Here is a 13,451-nt window from a genome sequence, read left to right as displayed (position 1 = left end):
AGTGGTTTCTACTGATTTTTTTTTTGTTAATTCTAAATGCTAGCTTCCAAATCATGCAGTCGAAAATACGTGAATATTACTGAATTATTAAACAAAAGAACGTTCCTCGTGTTAGCAGGTGGAAAATTACCGCCATCTTGTTTAAATCAAAACAGAAAATTACCTCCTTTTTGAACTCTCCTATGTTTTACAATCGTTTTCATCAAATTCTATTTTTATTTTCTTTAATAAATAATTTTCTTCCTTATTAGTTTTCATAATTTTTGGATATAACCATCTTAAAAATTCGAGGAATACGTAGATACCATTGTTTTCATGTGAAATTCAATTTTACGATTTCTGAAATTTCGTCCCAATAGTGTAGAAGCGCCAAAAAGTGTTTTAAAATTCGTCCGCTATTTCGACAGGGGCAGATAACTCCAAAGTCTTAAAATATTGATTGTAGATGGCGCTTTCTTTCTAAGATGGAAGCACTTCCTCGGGGCCACTGGATACGCCAACTCCAGAGGAAAGAATAAGATATTTTACCGAAATTATTGTTAATTTCTTATTTAGTACCTGTAAAAACAGACTTACCTGTAATTAGTAAAAAAAAAAAAAGAAACAACAAAGTAAAAAAAAAAAAAAAATGTCTTCAACAACAATAGACGAATCGGCAAGAGGACAACCGGTGTCAAAAAGCAAAGATACTGTAAGTATAAACAAAAGCTGGTTCCAATAATAAACGACACCATTTGAATGTTTTGGTATTTAGAAACACAAATAAACCATAATACTTGACTTTGATGGCTTTCGTTAAGAGTCGCACGTCTTTGTTTATAAAGTTATTCGGTGGAAGTGACGTCAGACAAATTTTAAGGTACGCATGACAAACACGGGTTTGTATTACTGTACAGTACAGTACACATAGATTCGAAAAAGTTGTCAAAAAACAAATATAGAACAAATAAATGTTACCAAAGGAAAGATAAGTTACTTTTCTACGTAACTGGATAATTTTTTAGTGTTTTTATTTAATGTAACATGTTTATGCAGCTCGAAAAACATACAGTTTACCGATGTATTTGAGAATTATAAATGGCGCTGGACTCTCTGTTGAACATGGTAAGTTTGGGAAAATGAGTTAAAAATAAAAAACTATACAGAATACTGTTAAAAACCCACCGAATATATATCAACCTATGTCATGGTAACATATATTAAGCCAGTTTCTAACAGTATTTTGTATAGTTTTTTTTTTTTATTTTTAACTCATTTTCCCAAACTTACTGTGTTAGCGCTATTTGTAATTTTCAAATACATCGGTAAACACTGTATGTTTTTCGAGCTGAATAAACATGTTACATTAAGTAAAAATACTAAAAAATTATCCAGTTAGGTAGAAAAGTAACTTATCTTGTCTTTGGTAATGTTTATTTGTTATATATTTGTTTTTTGACAATTTTTTCGAATCTGTGTATAGTAATACAAACCCCAACATAAATTGAAATAAATTGTTTTGCATTTAGGAACACAAATGAACCGTAATACTTGACTTTGATGGCTTTCGTTAATAGTCGTACTTTTTTGTTTATAAAGCCATTTGGCGGAAGTGACGTCAGACAAATTTTAAGGTACGGATGATCAACACTATAAAATGTAGCATTTTTTTTTCTAAAGCAAATATAAAAATAGAAGTTTTATTCAAACAGTCGCACTTCTGTATGCCATTTACATAATAGCAACAGAGACGAGTTATCGACCCCTGTTCTTAGAAAGAGAACTGACATCTAGCGGCCATTATGTGAACCTCAAATATAAACAAATGGGTGCTAGTGCACTTACTGATCCGCGCTATTTTTTAAATCGTATTTCCAAGTTTAATTAAAGTTGGTACTAGTGCAGAGAGTGATCCGGACGTAAATAATAACGTTATTATTTAAAAAGCCATTCTTAACATGGGGAGGAGAGGGTGGGTTTGTAGCTATTCTATACTTTAACCTTACAATTGAAAAAAAAAACACATGATAAAATTTTAATTAAACTAGGAAATACGATTTAAAAAATAACGCTGATCACTCTCTGCACCTTGAAGTTTTATGATATGTTTTTTTTTTTATTCAATTGTAAGGTTGAAGTATAGAATAGGTACAAAACAAAACGCCCCCCTCCCCATGTAGTACTTACCAACAAAACAAACGCCCACGTGTTTGTGCCTTGTATAGGCATGCGCGACAACAAAACTTGGGTTTTTATAAGCGGAAGTCTCGAGGTTGTCAGGAATCTGCATGCGCAAGAGGAGGGATTGAGATAGTGGTATAAAAGGCAGGTCGAGTGAGAAGGTTGTTGTTGTTGTCATTGGACGTTACAGTGATGCATGCATTAGCAGGTGATTAAGAGGCTGTTTTTTTTGTGTGTCAAGTCGCGCACCTCGGTGAAGATCATATAAGTCGTGCACCTCGGTGAAGGTGAAGGTAATAAGCTATTTCGGCTATTTCGTTTTGTCTCTTTTTCTGGACAACTATGGCTGGGGCAAAGTTTGATTTAAAACTGATACCCGAATTCGACGGATGCACTTCTGTTGTCAACTGGGTCGAAAGGGTTGAGCTGACCTGCAACCTCTGTGAAGTAAAGGGGGTGCATACCGTGATTCCCCTGAGATTGGCTGGAGGTGCCCTAAGTGTATATCAGCAACTTAGTGCCGTGGAGAAGGCTGATGTTACCTGTATAAAAAATGCTTTATACAAGGCATTTGCCATGGATCCCTGCATGGCCTACGAAACATTTGCCTATAGGAAGCTCATGCCAGGAGAAACCGTGGACGTCTTCTTCGCGGAGCTGAAGAAACTCGCAGTTCTATTTGGCAATGGAGTGTCAGAGCAAACACTGGCATATGCGTTTGTGGCCGGCCTTCCCACCCATGTTAAGCAACTGTTGAGGGCTTCCACCAGCGTATCTGTAACGCCCATGGAACATTTGTTAGAACGCGCTCGAGCCATTATCAGAGATGAGGAGGATCTGAGGGAACCAGTTGTAATGATGGCGCAGGCAGCCAAGATTGATGCTGAAAAGAGTCTCAGTTTGAGACCCACGACCAATGGGAGATGTTTCTGTTGCAGCCAGCGAGGCCATTTCGCAAGAAGTTGTACTAACAAGGGGCGGGGGCGCCCGCGCTGTTTCCAATGTGGTAGTTATGGACATTTATCCCAAAATTGTGTGGGAAATGCATCAGGGGGCAGGACGTCAGTGCCGCCCTGTTCCCCGGACAAGATTTAATTGAGGCGCAACCGACAATAAATGTGTACGTGGACCAAGTGCCTTGTTCAGCTCTTCTCGACTCCGGGTGCTCACACACCATCATGAGTGCCAAGTTGTGTCGAAACTGGACAAAGCAGAACATCAAAGTAACCACAATAGGTGGCAATACGCAAGCTTGCTGTGGAGCCGGAACTGTCAAAGTCCACACAGACTCTGGTGTGGCCGCAGACATTAATGTGCTGGTGATGCGAGGGGATTTGCTGGGATTCGACGTACTGTTGGGATATGATGCTATAAAGACACTGGAAGGGAGTGGTTATCGGAAGAGATGGGACTGTGCGATTTTTGGAAACCCCAGTGTGTGCTGCAGTTCACATTGATCAGCCTGATTTTAAGGTGGACTACGACCCTCACCAAAAAGCATGGACTGCATCGTGGAAGTGGACAGAAGGAAGGGCGCCAACCGAACTCAAGAATAGCATTGCAGAGTACTCGATACCCGACAAGGCCCGTAATGAATATGAGAAGGAGCTTGAGGCATGGATCCAGGATGGATGGCTGATCCCCTACCCCAACAAGCTAGGACTACCCAAGGGTCTGATTCCCTTAATGGCGGTAGTCCAGCATAACAAATCAAAAGTTCGTCCGGTGCTGGACTATCGTGAACTCAATAGATACATTGAGACGTACACTGCCGATGCTGACGTGTGCGCCAGCAAGCTGAGAGAATGGCGCCAGAAGGGCTCCAATGTGTCTATAGTAGACTTGCGGAAGGCTTATTTGCAGGTGCGAGTGGATGAGACATTGTGGCCGTTCCAGACAGTGTGGTTCCGGGGTCAGAGATACTGCCTTACTCGACTTGGCTTTGGGCTGAATGTGGCACCGCAAATCATGAAGACCATCGTAAATGCAGTGTTGTCCCAGGAAAAGACCACTGAGGACGCAACATCGGCCTATATTGACGATGTGTATGTCAATGAAGATGTACAATCTGCATTGCACGTCAGAGAAAAGTTAGCTCAATTCGGGTTGGAGTGCAAGGACCCCGAACGTCTGAGGGATGGAGCATGGGTATTAGGATTGGACGTTTGCGGGAAAGACGGTACCTTACGATGGAGGCGTGGCAGTAAGATTCCAAACATCCCTGATGTTATTACGCGGCGGACTATTTTTTCCTTGTGTGGGAAACTTATTGGTCACTTACCAGCGTGTGGCTGGCTCTGAGCAGCTGTGGGTGTCATCAAACGCAGGGCAAGTTTAGTAACTACAGGTTGGGATGATGTATCTGATGATGCTCTTCTAACTCTGATGATGACAGAAACCCTAGAGAGAGTTAACAAGGAGGACCCTGCCCGTGGAGAATGGTGTGTCGATGGGGACATTGTGAATGTGTGGGTTGACGCTAGTTCTTTGGCATTGGGAGTGTTATTGGAGCAACGTGGAAATGTAATTGAAGACGCGTGCTGGCTGCGACCCGTGAATGATGCTCAACACATCAACCTGGCGGAACTGGATGCTGTTGTGAAGGGTTTAAATCTGGCACTGCAATGCACTTGTACACGGATTCTCTCTGCGTCTACCACTGGGTGTCCGACACTCTTTCGGGACGAACGAGAGTCCGCACTAAGGCAGCCAGTGAGATGTTAATCCAGCGGAGGCTAAACACCCTGAAGAGTCTGGTATCAGAGTATGACCTGTCGGTGAGTGTAACGCTCGTGGCATCACACTGTAATCGTGCAGACCAACTAACCCGTGTGCCTCACAAATGTTATGAAGCTGTGAAGACAGGCGTGGAGTTCGCTGCTCGATCTTGCGCAGTTGGCGCGATTAGCTCATGCCAAATACAAAGAATTCATGTGCAGAGTGGACATCCAGGTATCAAAAGAACTTTGTATTTTGCGAGGCGTGTGGACCCGGCAGTGACAAGGGCGGATGTCAGGCAGATCATCAAGCACTGTGAGGCATGCCAGTCTATCGATCCTGCACCTGAGCAATGGAAGATGGGGCGATTGGAAGTTCAGCATGTGTGGCAACGATTAGCGATGGATATTACCCATTACAGTGGTAAGCCCTTTCTAACCCTTATCGACTGTGGACCCACTCGTTTTGCGGTGTGGCGGCAAATGACCAGGCAGGACTCAGTGAATGTTGTCCACCAACTGTCATCTATCTTTTCTGAGCGAGGTGCGCCGGAAGAGATATTGACGGACAACGATGCTGCTTTTTGTAGCCACCAAGTTCGGCAGTTGTTGAATGAGTGGGGTGTCCGACTACGACTGCGATGTGCTCATGTGCCATCAGGGAATGGCATTGCTGAGAGGAGCCATCGCAGCATCAAGAGAATTGCTGCCAGAAAGCAATGCACCATTACGGAGGCCACGTATTGGTATAACATCACACCAAAGGATGGGAAGACACTAATAATAGCACCGGCCAATGCCATACACAAATACCGTGTTAGGATAAAGGGCATTGACACTGTCCAGCCAATCGACGAAGAGAGTCATGACAAATACAAGGTAGGGGATCCAGTTTGGGTTAGACCCCCTGGAAACCGGTGCACCACCAAGTTTAAGCGAGGACGAATATCTGGAGTGGTCAGCCAGCAGTCGGTCCTTGTTGATGAACCCCACGCCATGTGCACGATCTTCGCCCCGCTAGTGAAGTACATCCCACAATTACAGAGAGCGATGAGTCATCAGATGATGAGCTGCTGATGAGTGAGGTCACCGAGCAAGAGAGTGGTAGTTGTAGTTCGTCTGATCAGGCAGGATCAGAACCAGAACCACACCCAGAACCAGAACCTGAATCCGAGATTGAAAATACCACCCTTCGCAGAAGCCAACGAACTAAGAGGCCACCCCCAGAGTGTACTCTATGTGATCATCAGATCAGGGGGGAGTGTAGTACTTACCAACAAAACAAACGTCCACGTGTTTGTGCCTTGTATAGGCATGCGCGACAACAAAACTTGGGTTTTTATAAGCGGAAGTCTCGAGGTTGTCAGGAATCTGCATGCGCAAGAGGAGGGATTGAGATAGTGGTATAAAAGGCAGGTCGAGTGAGAAGGTTGTTGTTGTTGTTGTCATTGGACGTTACAGTGACGCGTGCATTAGCAGGTGATTAAGAGGCTGTTTTTTTTGTGTGTCAAGTCGCGCAACTCGGTGAAGATCATATAAGTCGTGCACCTCGGTGAAGGTGAAGGTAATACCCCATGTTAAGAATGGCTTTTTAAATAATAACTTTATTATTTCAGCACGGATCAATAAGCGCACTAGTACCAACAAATGTTTACGATAATTCAAAAATATATAATAACGAAATAAATAACACAAAAATATGAAAATCGAAACATTTATTGAATAAAAAAAAATGTAACAAAGTATATTAATGTATTAATATAATTTCTTGTCAATGAGTGAATGTATGAAAATATGATTTTAGTTTGTCAATGAAGCAAAATAGAACTTTAAAAACAGGTTTAAGAATTTTTTCTTTTTTTTTTTTTTACAGAAAATTCTTTTTTTCACAGTAAGATTGTATAAACGTATATCAAAATTTAAAAACATAAAACATTTATAGAGGTTTAAGAATAATTTGATTTTCTTTTTACACAAAGATAGTTTTTTTTTGGGGGGGGGGGTTCACATTAAGATTGTATAAACATATATCAAAATATAATTTTTAAGTTTTTATTTATTTATTTATATATATTTATAGAAATTTTTTAATAATAATAATATATATATATATTTCATTGAATCTTTTTTTGGAATATAGTGTTTTTACACAGTTACAAGGAATAGAGTTCCCTTATTTGTTCAAAAACCTCTTCCAAGGGATTTTCTTTGCACAAACGTTTAGAAAGGTATGAGTTATCGACTCCTGTTTGGCCGACACACGCCCTCCATCAGCCGTTCTTGAACCTAAAATACACACATTTGCCGGTGCTTGTCACAAGCACCGGCAAATGTGTATATTTTAGGGTTTTTTTTTTACCAATTATAGACAAGCACTGCTCGTCTATAATTGGTCGAAAAAAAAATTTTTCCAATAAAAATCTGAAAAAAATCTTTATAATGTACGTACTTGTCACTGCATGAAAATGTCGTATTCCAAAAATCACGTAAATCGATCAAGTATTTTTTTTTTTATTTAAGAAAATCAAATATTATCACATGTTTTAGCGAAGAATTTCTTCACGCCATCTTGTTTGAGACTGAAACGCTACTAACGACACCTGTCGGAAATATAGGATCAACAAGGGCAGAAAATCGACTTTTTTATTTTTTATTCTTAAATGTCGAAAACACTTTTTTTTATAATACAAAATCGTAAAATTTGATTTTCTTTTTAAAAAAAATAATATACTTGATTGATTTATCTTGTATATTTTAATCTTAGTTTTTTTGTGTTCGCTAATTAAAGTCTGTTTTCAAATGAAAAAAAACCCCAGTGTTTTCGACATTCTCTTTATTAAAAAAAGTCAATTTATTTATTTATTAAATAAGTTAATTTATTATATTGTATTATAAAAAATTAACTTTGACATTTAAAAAAAACAACAACAGGGTTTTGCAATTTTTGTTTCCAAGTCGATTGTCTGCCCTTGTTGATCCTATATTTCCTACAGGTGTCGTTAGTAGCGTATCAGTCTCAAACAAGATGGCATGAAGCAATTCTTCGCTAAAACGTGTGATAATATTTGATTTTCTTAAATAAAAAAAAAAACTACTTGATCGATTTACATGATTTTTGGAATATGACATCTTCATGCTGTGACAAGTACGTACATTATAAAGATTTTTTTCAGATTTTTCTTGTAAAAAATAAAAAAATTTTTTCGGCCCAATTATAGACAAGCACCCATTTGCCTTACGTCATTGTCATGCAGAAGTGCCAAACAGTCTTTATTTGGATTTTTATAACAAAATTATAACCCTTATAATAAAAAGATATGGTAATTATAGCGATACGCTACAACAGAACACCAACCACTCTAATTTGTTTTTTTAGAGGTAATTGAGGTTGCTGAGAACGAATCTGATAATCAAACTCGTCGCAAATTTACCGTTTGCATGGTATTAACCCCTGAACCCACTTTTACACACATTTTACAGCTTCCGTTTACGCTACGCATGCGCGGTAGCATAAACGACAGCTGTTAAATGTGCTTTGCGTAGCAAACTGCCTTCTCACATGGCGTACGAATCTTTCGCGGAACATTTAAAATTATATGAAAAAGAAGAAAAGATTTCCAAGGGGGATAATGTCAAAGACATTTAAAAAAAATTTTTTTTTTTTTCAGAACATAGAATTTTCAAATTTTTTTTTTTTACATTGCTGTACAATTTAAAATTAGGAGAAGAAGCTGTCTTAAACAAAATTAAAAATAAAAATATATTATAGCACTTTTATTTTTTGTCTTACGTAGTTTTTAATGCATTTTAATTGATCTAAAACAAAGTTTTCACAAGCAGTTTACAAAAACATAAGCACCAAACATTTTTATGCTTTTCGTTCTTTTTTTTGTGGGGTGTTCAATTATAGAACTTGTGTAGCTTAACAGGTGCTTCTGCAGAATTAACTGTTTTTCCTTAAGTAATGTGCTGACATTTACTGATTAGAATACCATTTAACATTTTTAGGAGATTTTACTGTTTTCTGTTTACATTGTGTGTGTGCGTGTGTGTGTTCCCCCCACCCGTACACACACACTTTAAAATACTGATTTCTCCCTCTGATTTTAACAACAGGTGCTCGAAAAAAAATGGCGTCTCCATTTTCGGCGATAAACTGTAGAAGTACCAAATTTAAAAAAAAAGTTTATTAATGTCTTTTAACGTGGAGGATCACTTTTCAATTATAATGTTCTATTAAATTGACACCCCACTTTGCAGTCAAGCAGCACAGTTCTCCTTATTAAGGTGTCACATGTCTGCTATGGTGTAAAAACGAAAAGAAATTGCAATAATTTCAACCCGAAAAAATTTATTAAAGAAAAATTTATAAGGAAGAATGACCGAATTGTTTTTGACGCTGTTGTAAAGAAGCACACTGACTTTTTTTTTTCTCTTTTTACTTTAAATCAAAGATATGTTCTGTTCCTTTTAATTTTATTTTAAACTAGCAGAACTTGTGTACCGGTGTTGCCCGGTGGAAGTATTCCTCCCACCCCACATGTAAAAAAAAAAATTAAATACAATTGTTAGCTGTATTGACTCCCCGCCCATGATAATGGCAGGCACACTTTGGTAGTACATTTTTGTTGTTATATTTCTTACTAAAAGTTAATAAAATTGTTAATTCTGTTATTTTTACCATGTTTAATTGAATATAATTTACTGTAAATGAACCAAAAATAAAATAAACCGCGTGTGTTCTCATCGACAGTCGCCAATGGGAAAAGGACGATCTGGCCATAAGAGGAATAGAGGAATAGTCGAACAAAAAAATCCACAGTACACGACGTTGAGAGTCTGCGATCTGTCGTGGGACACACGTGGAGTTACAGTGTTAGGCAGTGATCTTTTTTTTGTTTGTCTTGTAGTAGAAAAGATGTACATTGCAAGAAACTTTTAATTTAATAATTAACTTTTCCGGTGGGAAGCAGGCAGACAGAACAGAGTTCCACAGGCGTGCAGTTCTAAGAAAGAAGCTTTGTTCATGGAATCCGCGTTTTGATTTAGGCACAGATATAGAGTGGGGGAAATTTTTCACAGTTGATTCAGCTAGACGGGTGTTTTTCGTGAAAGATTGGCGAGGGGGGACCAGAGATTGGAGTTCAGACGAGCACCTGCCATGGAAATAACGATAAAACAAGGATAGGCTCGCAGCATCTCTTCTGTGGGAGAGAGGTTGCAGGGTAGAGAAAAGGGCATCCCCCACTAAGCTACGAAGTCTATTTTGTACTCTGTCAAGGGAGGATAGGCTGTTTTTAGCAGCTCCTGCCCAAATATGGCAACAGTATTCCATCCTTGGACGTACTTGGCTTTTATATAGACATGATCTTTAAAAAGTGTTTTCAAACATTGTGAAACAGTTGACAAACAGATAAAAATCCGATGACCCCCCCCCCCCGTACCAATTTTTCAATTTTGACCCCTTTAAAATCGATTGGAAGTTTTCCATATGTTTGAATACCCTATATACCAAATTTCAAGTCTCCAGATCAAATATTCGTTGAGTATATAGGTTGAGAAGTGTCCTCACACACTCACATACATACATTCTCATGTTTTCATATATATATAATATATATATATATATATATTGGCGTGGTTCAGAGGTATATATATATATCTATATAATTATAAAACTTAAATGATCTTGTAACGATGTATGTAACCCACTTTCTGGTTTACGACATCCGGTTGCGCATGCGTGCATAATCTATGCACTGAAATATTAACGTTATTATTTCGAAATTATTATTTAACATGGGAAGAGTGGGGTTTAAAATAACTTAAACATAATACAGAAATGAACGATGTAAAAAAAAAAAAAAAAGCAGATATATCAAAATTTAAATTTAACTATAAGTATTATGGTATCTGTTCAGTGCACATTTACCTATAAGTATGGCCAACCACTTATAATTCAGTAACTGTAATTTTTTTTTTTTTTTTAAATAATCAAATATAATAAACAGAACGACTCATATTCTTTTTTCATTTTAATATACTTTCATAGAAATGTTTCTGTTATGTAAAAAAAACAAACTATTTTCTTTACGTCACAAGTGTCACGCTCATACCTGAATTTCATAGCTAATATAACATACTGACCCAACGGGTCACGGGTAATCTAGTATATATATATATATATACATATATATATATATGGGCGTGGTTCAGATGCATATATATATATATATATATATATATGGGCAGGTGGTTCAGAGGCATATATATATATACACGGGCATGGTTCAGAGGTTAAGGAATGAGAGTGGAGAGTTGTATGTTTTGGTTTCAATTCTAGTTAATGGCACTCGAGTCATACATATTTTTTTTCATTTTGATATCAGTAACATATATTAGGTTCAATATAATAATCAATAGAAAATTGTCTCTATAATAATAAATACGTAATTTGAATGAATTTAAAAATCATATGTAAGCATATTTTACAACCGGGCAACACCAGGCAGTCTGCTAGTAAATATCTAAAAATCTAGGCATGAAGTTCTAAGGATTAAAGTGAACGTCTCTTGTTGGCGTACCTTTCCCGTCCTTCTGTGCTTCTTTCATTGCCCACCTGTAATTAACACCTGGGTTTGCTGCTAATTGATACCTTTGTTGCTCAAGCGCCGATCGCTTACATAGAAATGCCTACAGTTTCTGCATTTCATTTCAAATGGTCACCTGCACTTGTTTTGAAATACGTGTTTTATAAGTACAAACTTTAACAAGAATGGGCATTCAGTCGTTTTTTTTTTTGTTTTTTTTTTTTAATTTTTTTTGGCTTTCTTTCCACAGCCATCAAATCAAATTCTGGCTGGTCAAACTCAAAGCCAGATATATTTCCCATTTATTCTGTGGGTTTTTTTTTTTTTTTTCACTCCCAATCATCAAATATGTATAATTTGGCTGGTTAAACTGTTACATAGATATATTTCCTGTTTCTTGGATAATTTTTTTTTCCCCTCAAGTCATTTTTTTTTTAAAATTTTTATTTGCATGACTCGCAATTAAAGAAAATAGAATTGTCAATTTTTAAGTTCATCGTCTCTAAAATTCATATACTAGTTAGCCGGTTGTATACAAATTCCAAGAGCGATAGAAACATTCTACTATATCTGAATGTGAAAAAAATATTAAACGAGCGATGTCGAAGAAGCGCCGCTGTACAACTAATACTTTCTACTGATCCATCTTATGACAACAGGATCATTGCCAGAAAAAATCATCACTGGATTTCCACTAATAACAGGGTCGTGCCAAGATGATGAAAACAAATTTTTCGGCCATAGTTATGGTATTTGGCGTGGTTTTAAGTGAGTCCACATCATGCCACCTCACATCTTTGAAGTCAGCTGGATATGCTGTGGTGAGTCATGCATGATGCAATCAGGTGCCTGCGTGCAGACCCTGACTGTGACAGCAGTAGTTGGCGCCGGCCTACAAGTCTAAAGAAACCCTGGCTTGGCTTCAGAAAGAGTGCTACAATAGGTGTATCAGAAATTTCGTGAAAATAGTGAATAATTCCACCCCATCTTTCCAAGCTTATAACTCCTCGAAAAATGTAATTCAAGCCCTAATTTTTTTTTTCAATTAAAGGAGCAAAGACCAAGGTTTCATTAAAAAAAAAAAAACAAAAAAAACAATGTGTTTTTTTTTTAAAAAAAAGGTTTTAAACTTCGGACTTTACAGGTAAATTTCTAAAAAAACGGATTTTTTTTTTGTTTTAAATTTGAATATATTATTTATTGACCTTTTCTCTTCAATTTGTGATATATAAAACTATTCCACATAAATTAATTATTTACTTTTTAAGAGAAACTTGAAAATGGGGGGGGGCGTGAATTTAAAAAAAAAGTTTGTCTAAAATATTATATTCGGTTTATTGGAAAGAACATAAAATTTCACATTGACCCTGAAAATATCGTAAAAATAGAATCAATAGAAAAATTTTGATAGATTTTTAAAGTTTAAAAATCGAAAATATTGAGTTCGGAAAATTCATTACTGTTTTAAAAAAAAAAATATATTTCTATTACTTTTAAAACAACTGTAATAGTTTATTTTGGAAGTATAATCCATAAAGAAAATAAATAACCCACTTTTAACAGAGAAATTACGAGATTTTTATATTTTATTCGCACTTTTCCACCGACCGAACACAATGGACTGCTTTATTTGCTCATACGAGAACTTTTTTTTCTTTTTTAATATATACATATTATTTACTATATATATTATTTAATATACATATTATCTACTAGCGGGGGTGATCAGCCTTTCCAGGCCGTAAATTACACTTAATTTTAATTCATGCAGATTTTGTGTTTATTATTACAGAGCCAATTCTCTATTGAATATTATCTTATATATAAAAGGCTATATGTCTGTCTGTCTCCATAATTTCAAACTCTATCTCTTTTAAAACTAAAAGTCACAGAGCAGCGCTAGGGGGCCTCAAATGATCGGATTTTTTATGTTCTGTTCTTTTATGGGTCTTTAGCCGGTTAAAATAGTTTTTAAGGGGGTCAA

General features: G+C 36.9%; 1 protein-coding gene across 4 annotated transcripts in view; it reads left to right on the top strand.

Moving 5' to 3' along the window:
* Positions 1 to 434: 434 nt before the first annotated feature.
* Positions 435 to 13,451, top strand: part of LOC145267024 (exocyst complex component 4-like) — a 195,533-nt gene continuing 182,516 nt past the window's right edge. For all 4 annotated transcript variants that reach the window (XM_080122954.1, XM_080122953.1, XM_080122952.1 and 1 more), the window contains exon 1: positions 435 to 691. In XM_080122954.1, coding sequence (XP_079979080.1) covers positions 629 to 691 — 63 coding nt within the window. In that variant the 5' untranslated portion in view covers positions 435 to 628. The remainder of the gene's footprint in view (positions 692 to 13,451) is intronic.

Source organism: Euprymna scolopes, chromosome 42, assembly GCF_053919585.1.
Source record: "Euprymna scolopes isolate OS-2025 chromosome 42, ASM5391958v1, whole genome shotgun sequence".
NCBI classification, from domain to species: domain Eukaryota; kingdom Metazoa; phylum Mollusca; class Cephalopoda; order Sepiida; family Sepiolidae; genus Euprymna; species Euprymna scolopes.
The sequence above is the reverse complement of the archived record's forward strand: the minus strand, read 5'-3'. Positions and strand labels throughout refer to the sequence as shown.